General features: G+C 38.3%; 1 protein-coding gene across 6 annotated transcripts in view; it reads left to right on the top strand.

Moving 5' to 3' along the window:
* The window catches only part of App (amyloid beta precursor protein), a 240,611-nt gene that overhangs the window by 149,096 nt on the left and 67,175 nt on the right, over positions 1-24,340 (top strand). For all 6 annotated transcript variants that reach the window (XM_026396151.2, XM_026396150.2, XM_026396149.2 and 3 more), the window contains 3 exons: positions 10,132-10,265; positions 14,886-14,960; positions 15,704-15,862. In XM_026396151.2, the coding sequence (XP_026251936.1) occupies positions 10,132-10,265; positions 14,886-14,960; positions 15,704-15,862 (368 nt within the window). The remainder of the gene's footprint in view (positions 1-10,131; positions 10,266-14,885; positions 14,961-15,703; positions 15,863-24,340) is intronic.

Below are 24,340 nucleotides of genomic sequence, written 5' to 3'. Positions count from 1 at the left end.
TTGGGTTTTTTGTTGTTCTCATAAGTAAGTGTTGAAATCACAAATATAAAAGAGATAGAGACATGAGACTGAGAGCTATTATGTTACTTATAAACATACGGACTTAAATCCTTTAAAGAAACCCTGTCCTTTTGGGATAAAGAATCTTGTGAGATTTTTTTTAAAAAAGAGTGAGAAGAGAGAGAGAGAGAGAGAGAGAGAGAGAGAGAGAGAGAGAGAGAGAGAGAGAGAGAATTTTTTAATGTTTATTTTTCAGTTTTTGGCGGACACAACATCTTTGTTTGTATGTGGTGCTGAGGATCATACCCAGGCCGAACGCATGCCAGGCAAGTGTGCTACTACTTGAGCCACATCCCCAGCCCAATCTTGTGAGATTTAGTTTTCCAATATTAATTTGATATCTGCCTCTTTGAGTGGAGGACAGTGGAAAAGTTCTGTATTCAGTCTGTATGATGAAGTTTGTAAAGAGAATTATTATGTATTTTTTACTATGTTTAAATTTTGAGTTATGATCATCTCTTCTAGTATTGGCCCCTTCAGATTGCTTCTCAAAAGGCAAACAGATCAATCCTTAATAGCATTGAATCTCACAAAGATCATTGTGTCATTTTTTAGTCAACTGATTGCCCTGTAGGGATCTGGCCAAAGGGTGATCTATCTCTGGCTCCTTCATTTTTGCTGACATGTGATGCAGATAATATCCAGACTGGAATTTCCAAGCCTCAGCATGATTGACACTTTGGTCTGGATAATTCATTGCTGTGAGTGTCCTCTGCATGTAGGATATTTAACAGCACCCCTGGTCCCAGTCCCCATATGCCATTATCAAGCTGCAATAACTAAAAATGTCTCCAGACATTGCTAAATGTGCCTGAGGTAGGTAGGTGACAAAATCTCCCTTGGTGGAGAACTACTGTTCTAGACTATTATTTTTTTCCATCTCTGACCCAGAAATATAAGTAGGCTATAAACAGGTATGTGTACTACCAAAGGGAGGCTGTTGGATTGTAAAGATGTCAGTGGCCTCCAATTCTCCACAGATATCTATGAAATTAAATTTGTTAGGCCATTATCCTCGCTCTCGATACTGGTGAGAAAAGGGAGGTATGGCTATTGCTATTCTGACTAAGATGTGAGGTCTCATTGTTTTTCTATCTTAATGTGAGCAGAGCATGAACAGAAAACCCCTAGGCTAGAAGTACACTATTCACCATTTTCTCTCTAAGCCTATGCTAGAAAACATGCATCTGTGGAGATGCCCTGTATGCTTGCTGCACTGCTTACTTGTGCCTTGGGATCATGTTTATGACCTTAGGCTCCTGTTTATGGCAGAGGTGGACTTCTTTCCCCATACAGGATTGAGGAAGGGGAAAGGTGAATTTGTCATCGCCTCAAAGCAATCCAGATACCGTAGAATAGTCTAGTGCATTTCCAGAGGATATGAAAAGAATTGGAGTCTATCAGATCAGGCCAAACTCCCACCCCTAGGTTCTTAGCCTGTTGCTGCAGAATCCCAGGATCTGTAAACTGTAGGTCACTCCCTGTGTAGCCTTTGCAAGGAAAGGACAGCTTTAACCCCAGCGTTACCAGTCACTGCAGCCTGTCTTAACTGTGTCCTACTTTAATGCCTTGGCCATGTGGTCTTTGGCCAGAATTGAACTCTTGTTCTTAATCATGATCCTTTTCCTTTGAATTGTGAAATAGCCCATTCTGTAATACTAATGGAACTGTGAGGTTTTTTTTTTTAAACCACCAAACATTATTAAAAACAATTACTAAAAGATGTTAGGTAACATATTAAATTACATGCCACATGAGTGCCAATGAAATCTACCAGATTGAGCAGTATGGAAAGCCAAATCTTTGATATCCAGAAGTGCTTAGATTAAAAAATAAAAAGCTTCCTTCAAGGCTATAATAGTAAGCAACTCCAAGATGGAAGAGGATTGAATTGCTTACCAAACCAGCTGTTTTGTTTTTTTTAAGAACACTTTACTTTGAATAGTAAAAGGAAATAAGGAAACTCATTATATATGTGCTTTCCCTTCATTCACTCACTAAAGGTGAGTGGATAGTTTTCATTAGAGAGATTGGCAAACCTTTGCTATTAAAAGGCCTGCTAGTAAATATTTTAAACTTTGCAGGTCAGGCAGTCTCTGCTGCAGTTACTTGACTCTGTAGTTGCAGCATGAAAACAGCCACAGAGAATAAATAAGTGAACCGACGTGGCTGGGTTGTTCCCATAAAGCATAATTTTTGAAACAGCAGCCAGCAGGCCAACCCCCCATTTAATACAGCGGTTGCTTTTGAACTCAGGATGTGCCAGTGCTAAGCCAGGCATTTTGAGAGAGACCAGCAAAGTAATCCAAACATTCTGCTCTCTACAACTTGATAGTTTTATTGCTGAGATGAGACTCCGGTATGCAATGCTACTAAATAACAATGCAAAGCAAAATATATACCTGTAGGGACAGATGGTTATAGAGGCTGGAATAAAATGAAATTATTTTTATCCTTAAGACTGCTGTAGAGGTGAAATTTCCTTCTGGTTTGACTGCTACAGTTTCTGTGAAAGTGGATGATATGGAAGATTTGGACTTTGTGAACTCATCCATTGAGTGTTGAACAGATATGACAGTCGTTTCTTTATGAGGATCACTAAAGCTTCCAACACACTGACAAGAAACAATAACTTATGGTTAAGACACTCTAGAAGCCATTTGTCATTGCTGTTACTTCACACATGTTTTTTAGAGTCAGACTTGAGATGACTTTTAAATGTTGTTGGCTTGTACTAAATAAAGAATGTAGATAATAATAAAGCCACATTCTTTTCACATATTTGACAAAATTCCCACCTCAGGACGTGTCCACAGACATTAAAAAAAAAAAGAAAGAAATGTAGCTTAACTAGAAGAGAGTAAACACAGCAGAGATTGCATTTTTATGACCTTATGTCCACACGATGTATTGATAGTGTTCCCTGCCAACTCTGACTGCACTGGCTATAAAGAAAATGTGATACCAGGACTTATCAGAAGAATGTCTTTGTCCTTTTTATTTATTTATTTATTTATTTATTTATTTATTTATTTATTTATTAGAAAATCTGGTGTCATACTAAAGGATAACAAACTTTGTCTTCACATTATAAATGGCTCCTCTCTCAGATTTGGTAGGGATAATAGATGCTTGAGTTTAGAATGCATTGGGAGTTTTAGCTATCTTGAAATTAGAGAAATGAAAAAACTTTACAATTTTCCTCCATTTAAGTGGGGTAGCAGTCCAAAAGTCCTGCCAGATTGAGATGAAATTTTCACCTGAAGTCTGTCTTATAGGTTTATATTTTACCCACATATAAATTATCCACATTGCCTCTTCTCATAAATTATAGCCCTTTCAAGTGACAGCACTGCTCATTCCGTATCAAATAGCGTTTTCAATGATAAGGCAATGACTTATGTAGGATTTAATTTACTTTCATCTCTAGCTGCCAGTGGCATAGAGATAAGTGACCATCTGCTGACAAAACGAGATGGACCAAATTTCTTCTTATAACCTAATATTAGAATATCAACTCGATGTCATTTGTGGGGCTCTGTTTACATCTGCCTTGCTTGTATCCTGTTCTAGGTGATCCTGCTCATCACTGTTTGAAAGTAGGATTATTTCTTCTTTAGCACCCCGAGTCCATCATAATTGACAAAACAAACGAATACAAAATTATAGGAACAACTTTCTGGTGTCTTTAATTTTGACCTCACATTCGTGCCATCTTTGCTATGAATATGAAATTGAGGACAGTTGGCCCTTGGTACTCATTTTTCCACATCCACAGATTGAGCCAACTGCTCATCAAAAATCTTTAAAAAACTGCATCTGTACTTAATGTGTACAGGCTTCCTTGTCATTCGCTAAACAATATTTACAAAGCATTTACTTTGTATTAGGTATCATAAAAAATCAGAAAATAATAAAATATATGCTAAGATGTGCCTGCTATACTATGACATTTTATATAGGAGATTGGACCTCCTTATATGAGAATTTGGGGACCTGCAGGGAGATCCTGGAACCAATTCCCTGAGCATACCAAGGGACAACTGTCCTATGGAGCGATCACCAAATCAGGACTAAAATGAGGGAAATTGGTGCTTGAGCAGTTAAATTTGGTGGTTTGTCTCATATGGAGTCCTCCAGATGGTCAGAGAGAGCAGAGTGATGTCAGCCGCATCCAGAAAACGTTAGCAGGTTTCACCTTGCTTTGAAGCACACTCCCGTCAAATGATGGTGTTCTCAAGGGAAATGCCATTGGAAATGTTTCATCAGCATCGTGCCCTCGATGATGGGCGGTGCATTTTGTGACAGGAACATTGAGCATAGCACCAGAGCTCATTTGTGGACTGAGAGCAAATCTGCTCCCACTGCCACCAAGAAAACAGATGTCTGGCAGGTATTGAGGGGAGATTACATGGTGCAGTGGAAGAGTCGCAATAGGCACTGGTATATTGTTAACTAAAACTGAAATGAGCCCTCTTATACACATGAAAGAAGTCCCCCCCCCACCCCCAGGGATTCAGCTACCCAGGGTTCAGGTAACAGCATCTTGTTGTAAGGAGGAAGCAAATCTGTGATCCCTCTCAGGTGTGGGGTGCTGTGGGGAACCTTCTGTGAGAACCACCCTGGCCCAAGCCATCCTTATCTTTTTCTCTACAGAGCCATAGCCATCCTTCTAGTAGGCCTCACAGCACATCACATATTCCCCCCCTTAGACACCCACACTGACTCCCAGCAGCCTTGCTGGCTCCACAACCTTCTGTGATCTGTCCCATCCCCTGTCTCCCTCTTCCACCTCTTCTGCCTGGCTCCCTTAGCTCTGGCCACATAGGCCTCCTTCCCTGCTCCTGGAATTTGCCAGACATTCTCCTGTCTTAGAGCCTTTGTGTCAGTTTCTGCATCTGCCTGCCATGTTCTTCAGGCAGCTAGCTGGGAAGTGCCCAGATGTCACCTTCATAAGTAAGACAGCTCCTGCACTACGTCCTGCTGCAGCCTCCCTCTCCTCACTGGCCCCCTCAACCTCCTTAGCCCTGTTTTCCTCCATGACGCAAACCTGCTGTTTTCCTCTATAACACAAACCATACTTCATAATGAAACTATAATCATAACCATTATCATTTCTTGTTTGTCTTGTGAGTGTGTGTGTGTGTGTGTGTATGTGTGCGCGCGCGCGCGTGTGCATGCACGTGCATGTGTTTGGTGATTGCTTTAGGATATTAGGCCACAGGTAAGGGTGTGTGTTTTGCTCATTGGTGTCTCCATGTGCCTTGCGCATAGTAGGAGCTGTCATATTGGTAGGATGGAGGAATAAAGGAATGAACAAACACTCTCAAGACAGCATAGTCTGTCTGCAGCAGACCTGCCATCTCAGCCTCTCGGATACCTCTGTCTTCCCAGGGTATGAAGGACAGGCAGGCAGCTTCTGTAGAAGGCATAGGTCATCCAGGATGCCGCTGAGGATTTGGAAGTAGAATATGCCCCTGGAGGCAGTAATGTGCTATTAATTGGAAGTGCTTCTGTTGTCCTTTTTAAATAGGAAGGCCATTTAAAAAGTGAAAGCATGTGCATAGGATGTTGATGGTACTGCTAATGATTAGGCTCCTATAGGTCAGAATCTGGAGCTAAAGATGTTTTAACTCTGAGTTTAAGTCTCGTTTTCTGTAGGAAGGTGAGCACACCCCACCAGCTTGCTTGCAGAAAGCATGAATGAGCATGTTTTGAGTAGGGGCCCCAGGCTAAGAAGTCATCTGTATTCCAGCTCTGTAGGGTCTTTTGCTTGACCTCATTTTATAATCTTACCATTATTAGAAGTCACTAATCTGCCATATGGCATTCAGGGCAGAACAGTTTTGATAGGAAACAGACGTACAGATATCATAACCAACCATAGTTTTTACCAAGTTGCTCCTTAACAAAATAAAACAGCAACAACAAAAACAAAACCTTTTTGAATACCCTGGATATGTGAATGAATGAGCTCTACTGCTCTAAAAAATTGAATTTGTAACATTTTTATGATTTACCTAATTCTAAACTCAGATTTTATGTTTGGAGTTGTGAGCATGTTAAATGATAGTGTTCCCCTCTATGCAATAAAATTGGGCAAATTTCTTTTACTGTCTTCATACTAAATAAGAACCATGTAACCAACCTAGCACAGTAGATGCTAATAAACAGAGGCTGTTATTATTTGGCCAGCTTGCAAAAAGGATCCCATATGACAGTTTCTGAAGAACCTCAGAGTTTTCTGAAGGCTAAAGTGCATTGTGGTGGTTTGAAAAAAAAAACAAAAAACTTTCCAAGCCAGTTTGTTTCTACTTTTGAAGTGGGTATAGTGGCCTGCTTTGAGTAACCTGTAATATGCACCTTCCTGTTCCCTTCTTGCCCTGGGACATGCCCTAACATTCCTTGAGCCACTTACTCCCTTCCCAGAGGGAAACACCTTTTAGAAATAGGTTTTCTCCTACTGCCTGCTGCCTGTGTTACCAAGTCTCTGGCCTGCCATGGGCCTTGTCACAACATGGAACAGGTCCTGAAAACACAGTGCCTTTAGGGTGTAGACATAGAGAGGAAAAGAAGCTGAGCCCTCTAGACATAGTCCTTAAAAATGCTCTTCCCTGCGCTGGGGTTGTGGCTCAGTGGTAGAGTGCATGCCTAGCATGTGTGAGGCACTGGGTTTGATTCTCAACACTACATATAAATAAATGAATAAAATAAAGGTTCATCAACATCTAAAAATATATATATTTAGAAAAATGTTCTTCCCTTCCTCCTCACCAGCTACAGGGCAATAGTAATAAAATACTGAATTTTTTTAAAAAATATTAACATATTATCATTCTTCTTTCCATAACTAGACTGTGATCTGGTTTCCCAGTTAGTGTGTACATAGGATAATCTCACTCATTCTTATTCATTGAGATGGAGAGTTAGTATAAATGGCTTCAAAGCTTGAATTAAATATTTAAAAAGAAACAACTTCTCTTAAATGTCTCAACTAAAGTTGCAACTGGGACCCCTAACAAAGATTAACTTGAAGAGAAATTCTTCAAGTTTTCCATGGAAACAGGACTTGTGTGTGTGTGTGTGTGTGTGTGTGTGTGTGTGTTCATCAACATGTGTGCATATATATGAAGATAAGTGTTGTAAGGAATTGTCTCAGATGGCAATTGTGGAGGTTGGTAAGTCCCATGTTCTATCATCTGCTAGGAGGAGACCCAGGAAAGCCTGTGGTATAATTCAGTCTGAATTCAAAGGCTTGAGAACCAGGGGATCCCTGTCCAAGGGCAGAAGAAGGTCAAGGTCCCTGCTCAATCACACAGGCAGAAAGGAAGCAAAAATGACAAATTTCTTTCTTCTGAGCCTTTTTATTCTATTCAAAATCTCAAGTCAAGTGGCCTGGGTGAGATCAGCACTTGGATCCATCCATAGGGGGAGGACAACTACTTTCTAGAATCTGGAGATCCAAGTGCTGATCTCCCCCCAGAAACAGAACGTGTGAAAGAGAATGTTTTATCTGGACACCCTCAGGAAAAAAGTTGGCACATAAAATTAAGTATCATGGAAATATTTCTTGACTAGAATAAATTGGTAATACAGTATTGTATTTATTTTCATGTGCCTTAAAAAATGTTTGACATTTGAAATCATCTTAATACTGTTAAACATACTTCATGCTTATTTCTTGATTATTCTTTTATTCTTAGTATTACAAAGCTATATTTCAACTTAGGCCAATGAGATCTTAGTGACTTAGATTGTAGTGTATTATCACCTCTCCATTGTAGAGTAAACAATATTTGTAATCTGTAAGAACTAGAGAAAAATCATAAAATTTGCCAGTCCCAAGAGCTGGAAAACTTTGTACTTATGGAGTGTAAATTTTTTCTGCAGCGGGTGCTATGGTGTGGTTATGTCTTAGAGCCAGATGGCTATTTTGATCAGTGCATATGCACCCAAACGTTTATACATTTTCGTTTGTTTAAAATGTAAAACATGGTTTGCTTAATCATGTCATTCTGCTAGATTGTACTTTGCCAAAAGAATGTTGTTTTATTTTCTGGTTTTATCTTTAACTTGTTCTCATTTGTGTCTACTATATGAAGATGAGAAAATGATTAAAACCGAGGGAAACCCATTTAAAATGATAAATACCACCTCTGTGTCATGTTTGGAAATCGTTTAAGTAAAAAATACTTGCATACTGATTTGTTGAAGATTACGCAGGAAAAAAATACCTTCTTTAAAATATTTTACAGAAAGTTTTAAAATTTGAAAATTATTTCAATTACAAATTAATTAAATTCTTACAAATTAAGATTATTTTAGAAAAAAAAACATGTGACTTTCCTTGTAAGAGGATACTTCATGGTCCTGCATATCGTTCATTTTCAGTGGGTTTGAAATGAAAGTAGCTGATTTTTCCCATGATAGCACAAACAACGAGATTTAAATAAGATGGAATAAGCAGAGGAGGAGGGAAGGTGCTAACAATACCAGGTATCCTGAGTGATACCCTTTAAGTGACTGCTTAACTGGCATAGGGTGGTTCTCATTTTCCCAACTCTCCTAGTATGTCCTTGGACATGTTGTCTCCCCTTGATAAAGAAACTAGACTGTAGAGGACCAAGTCACTTGCCCAGGACCCCAGCTAGTGTAGGAAAAGAACTGAAATTCAAATGCAGCTGCGATTATTTTCAAAGCCCAGTCTGCTCGCCCCATCCTTCCCGCCTTTTCTGTCAGCATAAGATGGAATATAATTCCCTCCTTTATTACATGCTTCTGGTTTTTTTTTTAAACAAATAATGATTAATTGGTGATTGAAGTAGAGAGGAAGAAATCAGAATGACTGTTTCTCTTTAAAATTAAATATATTATTTAATATATTTCCTGGTTTCTGTTAAGAACTCAAAGACTTCGGATTAAGATTCCAGGCATTTTCTTAAGCTTACGTAAAAGACATAACTTAGACTTTAGTTTCAAAATGACTTAGCCATAAATTCTTCTCATTTAAAGTCCTCCTTGGGATTTTATATCCCAAGTATAGTACTCAAGTAATTAGGTAAAAAGAATGAACATTAGTGATATTAGAATAATCCTTTGAAATTGATGTGACCTGAGAAGACAGTGAAAGCCTCTCTTTTCATTTTTAGGTTAAAGTTGTTCTAATGGCAAAATCTCTTTTTATTTTCTTTTAAGCTCCTAAATACCCTGAATTGTCACTAGGCAGTACTTATCTTTTGGAAGACCCCTTGTATAGGTGTTATACTTTACTGGCTCATGCGTTAGAACATTTCTATTTTATAGTCTACTCTAGTTTTATGGGTATGTGTCTGTAATATAGCAGCGTATGTCGCAATTCAAATATGGCTTAGCAGTTAGTAGTTGAATACAAAGCCTAAACCTCTTTCTTTTTGCCAAGTAGTTTAATGAATTGTTAACTTACAAATTTGTGAAAGTATAAGGTCCTTTTATGATTTCAAAGATGAACTTATTATTATTTCCCTTTATAGGGTTTCAAATACCATCTCATAAAGGATGACTTTGTAATTAAACTATCTAAAATACGTTGTGTAGAATTTACCTTTTCTCAGAGCTATTGTTATTTTGCAGTGAGATATTGTTATTTTGCAGTAGTCTATTTTCAGTTTTCTTTGTTTTCTGCAGGAATCTTAATATGTAATATTGATACAAAATGGGCTGTTTAAAAAGTAAATAATCAACATTTCAAAATTACAAAAAATCTAGCAAAGAAAAAATTAATTTAGCAAAACATATTCATATTAAGCACCAGCTTCTCTCTGGATGCGTGTTTTGCAAAGAATTTCTTAATGCTCTAATTTGCAAAATGGGTTGTTTTAGATTTTTCTTTAGCCCATACTTGGAGGAGGCAAAACACATCCCCACCTTTGCTGTGAAATGTCCCACGTCGTTCTCTCAAACAGCATTAACATCTCATTTGCGCTTCTTTACTAAATTCTTTGTCCTGGCAAATAACTGAAAGTTTGGCTTTCATATGAAGGACTGGACATTGTGTTTGACTTCTCAAACCTTCTTCCCTTCTACCTTATATAGTTCCTACAACAGCAGCCAGCACCCCTGACGCCGTTGACAAGTATCTTGAGACGCCTGGTGACGAAAATGAGCATGCCCACTTCCAGAAAGCCAAGGAGAGGCTGGAGGCCAAGCACCGGGAGAGGATGTCCCAGGTAAATCCAATTCTTAATCTTTTCTGCCCTACAGTACTTGAAAATCTGGGCTTGCCTCTGCCTCGACCCAGGGCTTCAATGCTTTATTAAGTCTCTGGTATATGATTTATCATGCCTGTTCATTTTCTACATTTTCTGATCTGGGGCCTTATTGACTCTAGGAAACCCCATCCGGGACCAGCCAATCTCTAGAGATAGCAGACAAATGCCCCATAAAGCTTATCTTTCATAGGCACGCCAACTGGTCCAAAGCCTATGACTGCAACTCTGGTCTTTATTGGCTTTATGCTTGAGTTAGTCTTCTGCTCTGATCTCCCTGTAATAGATTGTCAGGGACAGCCCCCATTCCCCAGAATTGCCAGATTTATTCGAATTAGTCCTAAGCCTGCTTATACTGCCTTGCCTGTTCCTTCCCATGAAATACCAACAAAGCCTCCCTCTGCCTCCCATGGATCTGGTGCTTCCTTGTGTGAGGCTGTGTGTCCTGATGTGCAACCCTCCCCCCCAACCTCCCAACCCCGCCGTTAAAACTGGGGAAATGACTGGCTCCTCAGAAACAATCATCTCCTGATCTCTTGGCCTCACCATATCTGAATTATAATAAAAGCCATATTTTTAAAACAGAGCTAACAATGTATCTATAAAGGCTAACTTTTTTTTTTTTTAAAAAAGATGACTAATCACAGTGCTTGAATCTACTTTAGTATGGTAGTAACATAAAGACAAAAAAAAACCTGATAGTAATAACACTCTTTGTTTCTGAAATATGAAGCACAGTTCTAATCTTGCCCATGATGGAGATCTAAAAGTGAGTTGAGCTAGAAAACTGGCTAGAGTGGAACAGTACAAATTGCCTTGAAAAATAGGATCTTTTATTTGGAAAGTCGCAAATGGGTATATAGTCATTGTTGTGGGAGGCCAGGTGTGGTGGAGCCTGTCTGTAATCCCAGCTACTCAAGAGGCAGAGGCAGGAGGATCACAAGTTTGAAGCCAGCCTGGGCAACTTGAGACCCTGTTTCAAAATAAAACATGGGCTGAGGATGTAGCTCAGTGGTAGAGCACCCAGTACCACAAAAGGGGAAACCAAATGGGAATACTATGAGTGGAACTTACTGCCGCTGAAATGTCCTCCTTTAAATTTAAATTGTGCCTATCTTTTTGTTTCTGATGCTTTTGGAGGCCTCACACTGCCCTAAAAAATTCATGCAGTGATGCATGACGTCTAAAAGAACAATAAAAGAAATAAGCACTGAACGCTCAAATTCTCTCCAGTGTCTGTCCTGCTCCCTGAGCCCAGGCTTCCTACTGCCACCCCGACTTACTGCATCGTTAAGCTGCTGCTCTGATTAGGCCACTCCGCTCTTCACATCCACAGATACCCCACATAATTCTCAGAATGGGAGAAGCAGTCATTGCTCTTACCTTTCATTTAATTGTAAATATCTGCTCCCCGTTTTTCTTAATGATGTTTTGATCCATGTGTCTTATCTCTCCAGCTGGTTGTAAATTCCTTCCGGTCCCTGTAAGTCCACATAAGCCTTCCTAACCTTGCATTTCATTCTTAGATTCACCTAGTATTTACCCCTGGATTGTTTTATTCAGTGTATCCAGATCATTTGGGTAACATTAAGAAAACTGATTAGTTTCAATTACGATTGGTCTCTGCTGGAATAGGAACTTTATTTTAGTATATCTGCTTAGTTCATATAATTTTTTGTAGATTTTCTTGATTTTTAATCACTCAGTCCAGCTGAAGTAACTAACTCGTCAGATGTTATCCTGGAGCAAAGCATGCTTGCTCTCTGCTAGATTCCAGTAGTCAGAGCAAAGAGAGACTCCTGAGCTCAGTATTCATCTTTGTAATCTATGATGCTGAATTCTGGGAACATGTGACTTTGAACTTGCCTACCTCTTCAATCTCTAGTAGTGATTTTCTCTGCATGAAACAGCCAGGTCTTTGAAGATCCATAAATCCAGATGAAATTGATACCTTCGTGCATGTGGTGGAAAATTGCTTTAAAGAGCAACCAAAAGGAACAAATCCTGAGAATTTCAAATTTCAATTTTTTTTTCTTATTGATTCATTTTGTAGTTTTTGTTATTATTTGTTTCCTTACAAATACAGAGAATCTGGAGTTTGGGGCATGTTGTTGATGCTGGGAATTACAACTTGAAATCTGTAGATTTTTGTGTTATGTTATGACAGCATCTACCACATACTAATAAGCATTGGAATAGTGTAACATAAAGACAAAAAAAACTTATAGTAATTACACTCTTTGTTTCTGAAATATGAAGTACATTTGTACTTACTTATTATTACTTACTTTTCCAGCAATTTTAATATGTACTTAAAATGAACTTTCAAACTGAAAGTTGCCCTTACTTTGAGTTTTTTATTTTGACAATAACATCACCTCAGGAATGGCTCTTCTCCTGTCACTGAGTTTAAGTAAACTTGGCTCATTTGATAGCTTTTCCAATTTATAATGGCAAAGGGGCCAAATGGTCTTCGTTTATTGCTATTTGCATGACCTTGAGCTCATATCTTAACCTTGTACATCAAATGGGAATGGCCATGCCTAATCTCACAGTCTATTGTGAGGAATCAATTAAATTTGATAGATTTTGTAAAGCACTTAATCCAGGGTGAACAGTAATGTTATCTATTATCAATGCAACACAGCGGAAGCCGTTTATCACAGGGTGGTGGTGTTCAGCCTACACTGTGGATCCATTTGAATGTAGTAAGGAGTTCTAGGGTGATTTGTTTTATTTGTAGGGGTGGAGGATATTGTTTAATTGTTCTGAAAAACAAATCAAAGTTTGAGTTCATTTTTATAGTGATGCTTATTTTCAACTCATTAGCTAAATAAATCTTAAATATTTCATGAATCTCCAATTCAAAGCTGAAAGTCCAGATTCTGAGTATACAAGGTGAGCTGGTAAAAAAATGAAAATGTAATGCAGAAAATCAACCTTTCACATTCCAGAAATACATTTGGCTTCTGTCTCAAACTAATTTTGAGATTCCTTGCCTGAGGAATTCTTGGTCAAGCACTACCACGGTGAACATTCTCATACAGGAATTGAATTATTTGTACTGCAAGGCTTATCTTATCTGTAAAGCAAAGATAGTTTTCAGTATCCCCCTGGTCCACAGGTTCTTTTCATCAACTCACAGAAATACCAAAGAAACCCGGACAGTATATTTAATTTTTGTGTGTGTTATGTTCCTGTGTCCTACAGTGGGACATTTGTCCCAAATTTGTTATAAACCTTAATGTTATTTTTTATATACTATTCAAGTGTAGTAGAAAAGCCATTCCATCTTATTTCTCCAGAATTTTACCAAAACAATAAGGAATTTGTATCTTATACACAATGTAAGTGATCTTGTATATTATACAAAGAATTAATGCTGACAGCCAATAAAATACCTAAGAAACTCACTTGGTCATTAGATATTGTTCATATTCCCATAGAACTTCTCTAAACCCCTTTTTCTTTGTGATTTGGAAGAATATCTAAAAAAAAAAAAAATAATAAGTTCCTGAGGGCTAAATGCTTGTAACAGTCTTTTTAGTGTAGAAATCAAGTTTTCCCACATTATGGAAATACACAGGGTAGACAAGTACTTATCCTATAAGAGGCCAGAATTTTGCTTACTTGATCTTTCTTTTTTTCATTTTACCAATCTCTGGTGTGAGTTACACTTGAACTCCCTTGACAGTAGAACACTTAGAAAGGAAAGGCCAGCCATAGATGGTGAGACACTGATATTTTCGTCTAACAAGATGCACAGTTATAGACTTACGCCTTGTGGTCTGCTGAAAGAGTGAGTTTCTCTCAGGAAGTCCAGGTGGCTGGACATCAAGATTGAGACCAGGAAGTTTTATTTCCTAACAAATTAGATTCACCTGGTTACTAAATTAGTGTTGCTTTTTGCTACACTTAGAATGTTATAATCTATATTTTCTTGGACTTTCTGGGGGATTCAGGGTAATCCTTGCTATGCATAATTCATGTTGGCAAGTAGAAGGCCCTAATTGCTCATCAAATTCTCATAAAGGGTAGATCATAGGATTTCAAATGACTGAAGTCTTCTGTATCTTCCCCCATTATGTGTTTTATTTTCTTTTGTATTGTGTTCATGACATTTACACATACATAGGTTGTTATGTTGGCTCCTCCTCCTTCTACAAATGCGCAGTTGAAATGTTTAACTTGCTTTTATAGAAGGCTAAGACTAGTGTGTTTAATTAATTAATTCCTTGTTCAGGAAGTATATGCCTTTTATGAACAGTTGGTATTTTTCACATCAAATAAATGACTTCTGGCCATTTTTTGAGGGGGGAACAAAAAAGAACAATCATACTTCAAAAGGCTGCCTGCCTGCAGTAAATAAAGACATTTATGTTACGTATACTTCTATGATAAATTATTTACATCTTCATGGGAGGTCAAATATTATTCATGTAAGAATGAGTATGCAATAGTTTTGGGGTTTTTTTTTGTATTCACAGTAACAAAATCAGGAGAAAATTACTATAAAATATTCAGTTAAAGCTGTATTTGAAGGAAGAACTGATGATAAAAGTGTTTTGTCCTTTTTTGCAGGTCATGAGAGAATGGGAAGAAGCAGAACGTCAAGCAAAGAACTTGCCCAAAGCTGATAAGAAGGCCGTGATCCAGGTAAAATCTGAACCCACTCCCTAGCAAGCAGGACCTGCCAACAACCTGTCTGTTGAGGGCCTGCAGGTTGGCCAACATCTGCTGGAACGCCATGTATGATTGTTCATATTCCCATAAATTTGGGCTGTTCCTAATCGTTGTCTAGTTATTGAGTTGTTGAAACCCTGCCTTACATTTGCTCCCAACTATTTCAAGTTATAATTCATGGCCATAAAACTTACTGTTACTTGCAGTTTACTTTTTATTAATAATGCATCTCTTTGGTTGCCCTAGTTCTTGCTACTTCTCCCCCTGGGAAAAATTATCCAAATATTCCAATTTGGGTCTGAAACCAGCATCCAAATTACCTTACATAAACAGAGAGCTTATCATGGCCATTTGCATAAATTAAAATAATTTCAGAAGAAAGGAATTTTTAAAAAATATGAAATGCAAGAGCTTCAAGAATATATAAATGTATCTGACATTAGTATCAGTCATTATCAGTGAAATGAGTCTTGAAGGACTCTATAAAATCCTGATTTTCAATGAGAAATTAATTTGGTTGGGAGATGGAGAATACAGGAAGAGGAGGTAACCTATAAAATGTGTGAAATCAGTCAATGTTGGGGTGACTGTGCACCCTCTGGAATAGTTTTTATCCCTTGAAGAAAAATGCAATAGAATATCTCTTCTAAAAGACTTGAATTTGCCACCATCCTCCTCGTTCTGTTCCTGATTGATGTGTGTTTTCAAAATGGCAGCATTTCCAGGAGAAAGTGGAATCTCTGGAACAGGAAGCAGCCAACGAGAGGCAGCAGCTGGTGGAGACACACATGGCCAGAGTGGAAGCCATGCTCAATGACCGCCGCCGACTGGCCCTGGAGAACTACATCACCGCCCTGCAGGCTGTTCCTCCCCGGGTAGGTCTCCCTGAAACCTGGCTTTAGGTCACGGCACAGATGGTGGGGACACTGGGCACTGGAGGCCCTAGAAGAGAAATTAAAAGAATGCCATGAACACCTTTTTCATAGGAATGTGTGGTGTCCATTCTATCTTAAAAGTCACAAGTCTCTGGCTGGGGATGTGGCTCCGGGGTAGGGCACTTGCCTACCATGCAGAAGACCCTGGGTTCAATCCCCAGCACTGGGAAAAAAAAAAAAAGTGACCATCTCAGGGCAGCTGTCTTGACAGGGCCATCTAAACTCTTAGAATTAGACACTGACACTTCTCCTTAGAGCAGTGAGACAGGCTTTCCAGGAACTGCAAGGCAGTACCTAACTTTATGTAATGTTCTTCCTGGTGCAATTGAAGTCGGAAACACAAAAGCCAGAAGCAGGATGTCTTAGTTTGCTTAGGCTGCTCTGATGCAGTACTGTAGACGGAGTGGCATGTAAACAACAAGATGGTATGTTTCACTGTTTGGAAGACTGAGAAAACTGAGAGTAGGCACCAACAGAGGTCTGGAGAGGGCCTGCTTCCTGGCACATACCCTTTTTTCCCCACTACATCTTCACCTGATGGAAGGGGCAAGGAAGCTCTCCTAGGGCCTCTTTTATAAAAGCAATAACCCCATTCTTATGGAGTCTGCCCCAATACCACCACACTATGCATTTGAACATAAGTATTCAGTGGTGGACGCAAACATTCCGACCATAGGGAAGGATTAATAGTAATCTAGCTCAACCCCTTCATCATACAATCCATGTAACCGAGATCAAGAAAAGCTAAAACTTAACTTGAGCTGTAATAATTTTCAGTGTAGGATCTAGGACTTGGATTTCTGAATCAGAGCTTTTTCTCTCTGAAGGGAAGCCATCATCAGTCCTGAAGGCTACAGTGAGGAGATTTCTTTGTGGTTTGCAGTGATCACTGCCAAAAAAAGGTTTACCAAGTGGGGCCATGGAGTTCATTACTGACAACAGTGTTAGACTTTGCTTTGAGGATAATTAACATTTTGATAGTGAAATTGCACTTTATGCCTTATACTATTCATCATTGGGTGAGGGGTATTGAAAGCTACAAGGGTGGTGTGTTCTATTTCTCCTTGCAGTGCTGTAGGTTTTTGCCTTGTGTATTTTGAGACTATGTTTTTAGGTGTATCAACATTCAGAGTTGTTATGTCCTCTTTGATTCATGTACTATCATGAAATTACCTTTTAATCCCTGGTAATATATTTTGCTCTGAAACCCTCTTTGTCTAATGTTAATAAATCTACTCTAGCTTTCTTTTGATTAATATTTGCATAGTATTTTTTATTCATGTTCTTTTTTTGTATTTGAAGTGCATTTCTTATAGGCTGCATATAGCTGGGTCTTGCCTTTTAATTGGGAAGGCCATGTATATTCAGCGAAGTTATTGATACAGTTAAAATCTAAATCTATATCTTGGTAGATTTTCTATTTGTCTCATCTGTTCCAATAAAGTACAATCACCTCTCAATGTCTGTATGTTTTAGGACCTTCTCAGATACTAAAATCCATAGATGCTCAAGTCCTTTATGCTAAATAGCATAGAAGCTAGGGGTGCAGCTTAGTGGTAGATCTCTTACCTTGCATGTGCAAGACCCTGGGTTCAATCCTCAGCACCCACAAGGGAAAAAAAAAGACATAGTATCTGCAAATAACTTACACATGTCATCCTGTTTACTTTAAATCATCTTTAGATTAATTAGCAATGCCTAATACATTGTAAATAGTTGTTAAATTGCATTGTTCAGGAAATAATAAGAAAAAAAGTTCACGTGTTTACATGTTTACATACGGTCGCCATTTCTGATGCTCTTAATTTTTTTTTTTATACAAATGCACCTGGTATCATTTTTGCTTCTGCCCAAAGGACTCCTCTTAAAATGCCTTGAAGAACATGTAGGTTGGAGATGGAATTTTTTTTTTTTTGGCTTGGATTGCCTGTAGGTTGATGATGAATTCTTTTGAATTTCTTTTCTTGTTTTTAATTTATTAATGTCTGAAAATACCTTAATTTCACCTTTGACTTTGGAAGCTGTTTTTACTGGGTGTAGGTAGAATTCTACATTGAGGCTTTTTTTTTCCCCTTTTCTTCTTTAAAGGTGTATTCTATGATCTCTTACTTGTGTTATTTCCAAGAAGAAACGTGATAATACTTATCTTTATGTCTCTATAAATAACATGTCTTTTTTATTATTATCCTGTAAGATTTTCCTTGTAAGATTTTATTTATCACTAATTTTGAGCCATTTAATTATGATGTTCTATGATGCCCTTCCTACTACCCTACAATCCTTCTGACCATTTTTCATCTCATCTCTCCTACCATAGTTTTCATGTCTATATATTCAGTCTGGGCTCCCCCATCCCCAATATGTTCTATATTTTAACTTTTGAACCTATGGAACACTACAAAAACTGTTTGAATATCTTTGTTTGCTAACTGTGTCAAGTTCGGATCAGTTGTGATTGATATTTCTTCCTTCTGTGTGCTCTTTTCCTGAATCATTCCATATGTAGTGACTTTTTATTGATTGGTCAAACATTGTGAATTTCAGCTTTTTGAGTTCTACATATTTTGTACACTATAAATATCCTCTTTGGTGAATTTCCCCCAGCCTCAGTTTCTTCCACATGCATGTAATGATCATGACTCAGCTACAATTTCAAGGATCACCCTCTGCACATTTCTTGGTTCTCTTTTTGAGAACAGCTCTCTTCTTACCAATACTCTGTCCTCTGTGCTGTGAATTCTAGCTCCCTGGATCTCTCCAGAGCTGCCCTGGATTCCTCTAGGTTCTGCCTGACTTTCTCTGCCTTGAGCTATGGCCTGGAAACTCGGGGCTCACTCCTTCACCCTAGGTCTGGTACCTTGTGAAGGATCTGTTCCATTAATTTAATCAATTTGTTAGTTGTTTCAGGTGAGGGGACAGGAGATAAATCCAATTCCTCTTCCTGGATTTTGGCCAGAAATGGGAGTCTGTGTATGTGTTATGTAACTAAACTAAAAAGCCACCCACTTATGCTGATTTTCCTCAGGATGTTTATTTTCCTTGTGAGGTTTTAATGCAGAAACCCTTGAGGAGCCAGAAAAGAGCTCTTGGCGTTCCTCCAGGTCAAGACAGTATTGACCCCATTGTCCCAATGACATCAGTAGCATCCCGGGAGGGAGATTGTGGCTGGTTCAGGGTGACACCACAAGTAAGGGACAGGATGGAGCCATGAATCACAGTCTCCCACTGCAGTACCTTCTCACTAGACCATACTTCTCAGAACAAAGAGCTTTTGAAACTGAATATCCACATTAGCATTTTCATTTTGTATTAGCAAAAATAAAAATCCCTGTCCTCTTCAGGCACTTCTAAGTCTGCAAATAATAAGTTCCTTGGTTCTTCTTCTTCTCTGGGAAGCATGCTTTGAGGGGAGGAGCTGTGGGGATTGTTTGCAAGAGCAGAGCAGCATGGTGAGTATCTAGACCAGATCTTTAAAAAGAGACTTGCTGTAAAAAAGTGTAGTTGAACGTCCAATCCCTGAAGTAAGGTCTTTACTCAATGGTCATTGATAGTCTGAAAAAAATAAGATGAGGGCTGAACAGAACATTTAACAAGTCCACAGAGAGTCTTTCAGTTGAATCTCATGGGCCACCACAGGAAAGGCTGTAGCAAGACTGTTTGCCAGAGCTTCATGATTCATACAAGGGGACAATTTTAGATTAGCTTTACTGGTGCTTTGTCATGGGCCTGTTGATCGTGTCATAGGAATTAGACAGCATGTTTATTTGAAATAAAAGTTTAAGACTGGATTAGGAAGAACTTGTTCACCATCAGTGAAATCATATTGCTATGGATTCATCAGAGGATTCCTGTTAAATTCTTACCTCAGAAATGCACAAATGTCTCCTTGGTAATAAAAAGTGAAGTTAGATAGACACAAGCCCAAAGTCCTATAGTGTTGCCTGCCATTTTTGTGAGGATACCATCTTTGAATGTTTGTTTAAGTTTTAATATATGGCTTGGCATCAAACTTAGCTCTGCACTTTGGAAAGTGTAAGGAAATTTTAAGTCCATTTTGGGGGACTTTTATACATTGCTATTAAAAGACACGAATCAAGAACTGTTCAGTGATTATATGAGGAAGATGACATCTTGTAATTGGAACCATAAGGAAATATTTCTGAACTGTCCTACACATAATGCCTAGAAAACATAAAATTTTCAATAATCATCTTTTGGATATATTAGTGAAAATATTTGAATAAATTAGTGAACGTGGTTTTTTTCTGCAAATTCTATAAATGTTATCACTTGAAATAGTCATCCCCTTAACCCTTACCAAATTCTACCGTATATTCTCAGACTTTGCAAATCTGAGACTCTGGGGGGGGGGGGGAACATAGATTATATGCAGTTTCTTTGACACTCAGGTTTAATTTGTATTTTATCTATATTTTTGAATCCAAACTTGAAAATGTTATGAGGTTATATTTTTGTATGGCTTACTATTCCTTGTTCTACTAAAAATTTCATTTGGTAAGTCCCTGTGTTTATATACTCTTATGTTCCAGGTTTCCTTTTGAATTAACCACGTACCCATAGGTGGATAAACTGAACATCCAATCAAAAAGTGTATTGTTTTGACTGGGGATGTGGCCCAGGGGTAGCATGCTTGCGTAGCATACATCAGTCCCCAGGTTCAATCCCTAGTACTGGAAAAAAAAAAATCTACACATATATACATCCTTACATATGTTTATAATTATAACAATCAAGATTTTATTCATTTATTTTTGTGGTGCTGGGGATTGAACCCAGGGAATAATTAAAATTTTAATTTTCACTAGGAAAGAAATAGAACCCAGCCATATTTTTGGACTGAGGCTCATCTCTGCTCCGTTGAAGCCCAGTGACTCTTCTAAACACCAACCCCTTACTTAACTCTTTCATTGTCTTAAAAGTTTCCTTAGAAAATCAAGGATTTATATTTTTGTTTACCCCCAGAAAAGCTGAATTCTTCTCCAGAGCTGCATCACATGTGGTTAGTTTCCGTCCCCTTTGGAGGCCTCTGAGCTACCAAAATTAGGTAGGACTCAAGCCAGGCTGTCATCATATGGTAACCAGCTCCCTCAGTCGTGTGCTTCCTGCTTCTGACTTGGTCAGGCTCAGAATGAAGCTTCCCCCAGCTTCATGGAATAAGAGCCAAGTATGGGTGGAGCCTTCCCGCCTGTAACTGCCAACGTCCTGTTTCTGATTCCCAGAGGATGACACTGTTTCCTGCCTGTTCAGTGTTTTCCGTAGTCTGGAGAGAAATTGGATTTAATGTAGAATCCCATAGAGTTAAACCAGACTGGATACGGTTTGTTTGCTTATTTGTTTGTTTTAAATAAAGTGTCTATTGTAGGCCTCATCTGGAAAAACTTAGCAGACCCTAATTACTAAGAATTGAAATGTTTTAAAGATGAGAGAAAAATAACCAAACCTTTTTTTTGTAATTCTGAGATTTTTTGGTGTTTTTATATATACACTTTGTCTAAATTTTCCATTAGCATCATAATATTCTGACTTTCTCTACTGTTAAACATTTTCTAAGTGGTGGTAAGAATTAGGAACCATTTACATGTGCATCTGTCTGTTTGTCTGTGTGCCAGTTTAATGTTGATTTTTCCGTGATTTCTCATGACTGCAGTCTTCTTATCAATACCGAATTCTATTTCATGCTTGTATCTACTGCTTCTTACTCAGACTCTTAATATTTAATTGAGCAAAATAATGTCACAGTACCTATAGCACCAACTCCCTGTCCTTTCTCATTTCTGAATGGTTCAGTCAAATATCAGAGCTTCCTGATGTTCCTAAAAACTTACTTCCATGTAGAATTCTTTAGAAGAACATTCCTATGATGAGGCTCTTATGTAAGGAGTGTGGTTTTGTCACCAAGTTGAATTTTCACCCACTGCTATGTGGTGAATTCTGTCAGCAGGTCAGTGGGTTTCAATAAGAAACCGTGATCATTGGAGATGAAATGAACAGCAGCTTAAGGGTGTTTTGTGGCAGATAAACCAGTGATGACCAGGAGGAGGTTCTAGCCAATCCGTTTCTAGCCAATGTAGCATGTTAATTCCAACTAAATCAATCTTTAGCCAACATAGGTATCAGTATAGCTGTAAGTTTTCTAAGGCAAAAAAGAAATGGAGGTGCAGACCTGAGCAACTTTAGTTTTCATATGACGTTGCTAACTGCCCTTCTCCCATCATTTTCTACTTGTCACTTTCAGCCAGAAAAGAAATATCCAGCGTTTTGTGAGGACTTGCACAGAGCACATGTACACAAATAGGGAACAGCTGCGCTTAAATGTTAGCGTCGAGTAAGTTAAAAATTATATGCTGAGTCCTTAATACGTGGAGAGATTAATATGATGTTTAAAGCCTTCTACCAGCAATTTTGGAATGTTATAAAAATTTTGTCGTGATAATCACAATGTAGTTAGAAATTTAAAGACTAAAAATCATTTTTTAGAAATGTACTTAATTATCCTATACCTTATGTATGTATGTATTATTTATTCATTCACCATTCATTTGAAGTTGAAGTTTGTGTAAATTGATGAGCACACAGGGACTCATTAACTTGAGAGCTTTTAAGGACAAACCCAGTAGCAGATGATGGGTGGAAATAAAAATGGGAGAATTAGCATTTATTGAAGCAAATCCTTTAAACTGTACTGGGTAGTATGTGTGCTATATTAGTAAAGCCTGTCAGTGTTTCCTCTGTACCTTGCTTTAAATGTTTACTAAGCTCAGTAACAGATCTTGCTTCAGACCAGTGGGAAGTAGGTAACCATAGACATTCATGTTTTCTGTTTTTAATTAAGTCAGATAGAAAATGAAGTATCATGAAAAGCTTGAAAGCTCTATACTGTGTCTCTGAGACCACAGTCACCACCCAAGTTCCCTCCACATGGAGCCCCACTGTGACCTCCTTCGAAGTGGAAATGGGTCTGTCACAACCCATAGCATGGGGACCCTGTGCTTCTCTGCAACTTATATAAATGCATATTTACATGTTAATATCTATTTTCATTTCATCCTTGAAAATGAAAACCTATGATGAAAATACAAGTATTTAGGGTTTGTAGACAAATGTGGGGCATGTTATTGAAAGGTCCAGTACTATTCACCTGCCCGAAAGAACAGCAGGAAGTCCTCATTCTGTCAACATGTACCCAAGAGCACCCATGTAAATTTCACATCAGTTTCAAGGGCTTCATTTATTTTATGAAACTTAACCATGGATCACAATTTAAAGATGCTAGATGGGCAGGGTGGTGCACACCTGTAATCCCAACCACTCGGGAGGCTGAGGCAAGAGGATTGCCAGTTCAAAGCTAGCCTCAGAAACTTAGTGAGGCCCTAAGCAACTTCAAGAGACCCTATCTCAAAATTTGAAAGGAGGTGCTGGGGATATAGCTTAGTGATTAAGTGCCTTTAGGTTAAATCCCCAATATCAAAAAATAAAAACAGAAAATAAAGATCCTAGGTAGGTTATATTGGATTTTAAACAGTTTTGTCTTGAGTTTCCATATAAAAATGTTATTAAATTTTAAAAAAACAGAATATCTAAAAGTCAAAACACTGGCTAAGTGCAGGAGAAGGAGAGTGTACAATTAAAAGAAATCTGAATGTCGTTATCCTTGAACATATTAACAGGTTCTGACTTTGTGATCTCACAGAAGTCACAGAAGCCAGGAGAAGAGAAAGTCATCTCCCCTGGGTTTCCTTCTTCCCCAGGAAGTAGAACACTTCTAACAGGGACAGTTACCAAAGTCTCCATGTGCTCTACCCTGACAATCTTTCTCCTCTTAAGGAGGAAAACAACTTCCAAAGCTGTAGTCTCAGTATGCAAAATTAAAGCAGATTGCTATAACTCTCTAAAAAAGTCAAGAATCTGTCATAATTGGCATTTGTTGTATGATCAGACTATTTGGAAAATCTCTCCAAGGGTCTGTGTTACTTTAGAACATGTTTTGTTTATGATTTCTTCAGCAACTCTGTGGGCTTTGCCTTCTGGGTTGCATGAATAACCTGGGCATTCTAGTGAGCTTGAGTGTGTTTTACTACTTGACTAAACAAGGCTTCAAGATGTCTAGGTCCAGATCAGTTCTGGCCTTTAGGTGCTCTCACAGAAGATCTTAGCTCTGGCTCCATTGTAGGCTACAGTTTGACTGAAAGCATAAATTGTGGGGTTGAAACAGGTGCTAAATTTCAGTCCTATATGCAATCCTCACTAAGTTATAGCTGTGATCTGTAAAAGCAAAATAAATTATTCCTAGGAATTAGTGAAACATCCCAAGAAAAAAATCATGAAACCTATGAGATTTGACATAAGTTAACTTACTTGTGAGAGATGATTACAACCACTCTTATTTTCTGTTTTTTT

This window comes from Urocitellus parryii, chromosome 2 (genome assembly GCF_045843805.1).
Source record: "Urocitellus parryii isolate mUroPar1 chromosome 2, mUroPar1.hap1, whole genome shotgun sequence".
NCBI classification, from domain to species: Eukaryota; Metazoa; Chordata; class Mammalia; order Rodentia; family Sciuridae; genus Urocitellus; species Urocitellus parryii.
Note: the sequence above shows the minus strand (reverse complement) of the source record. Positions and strands in the feature narration are given on the sequence as shown.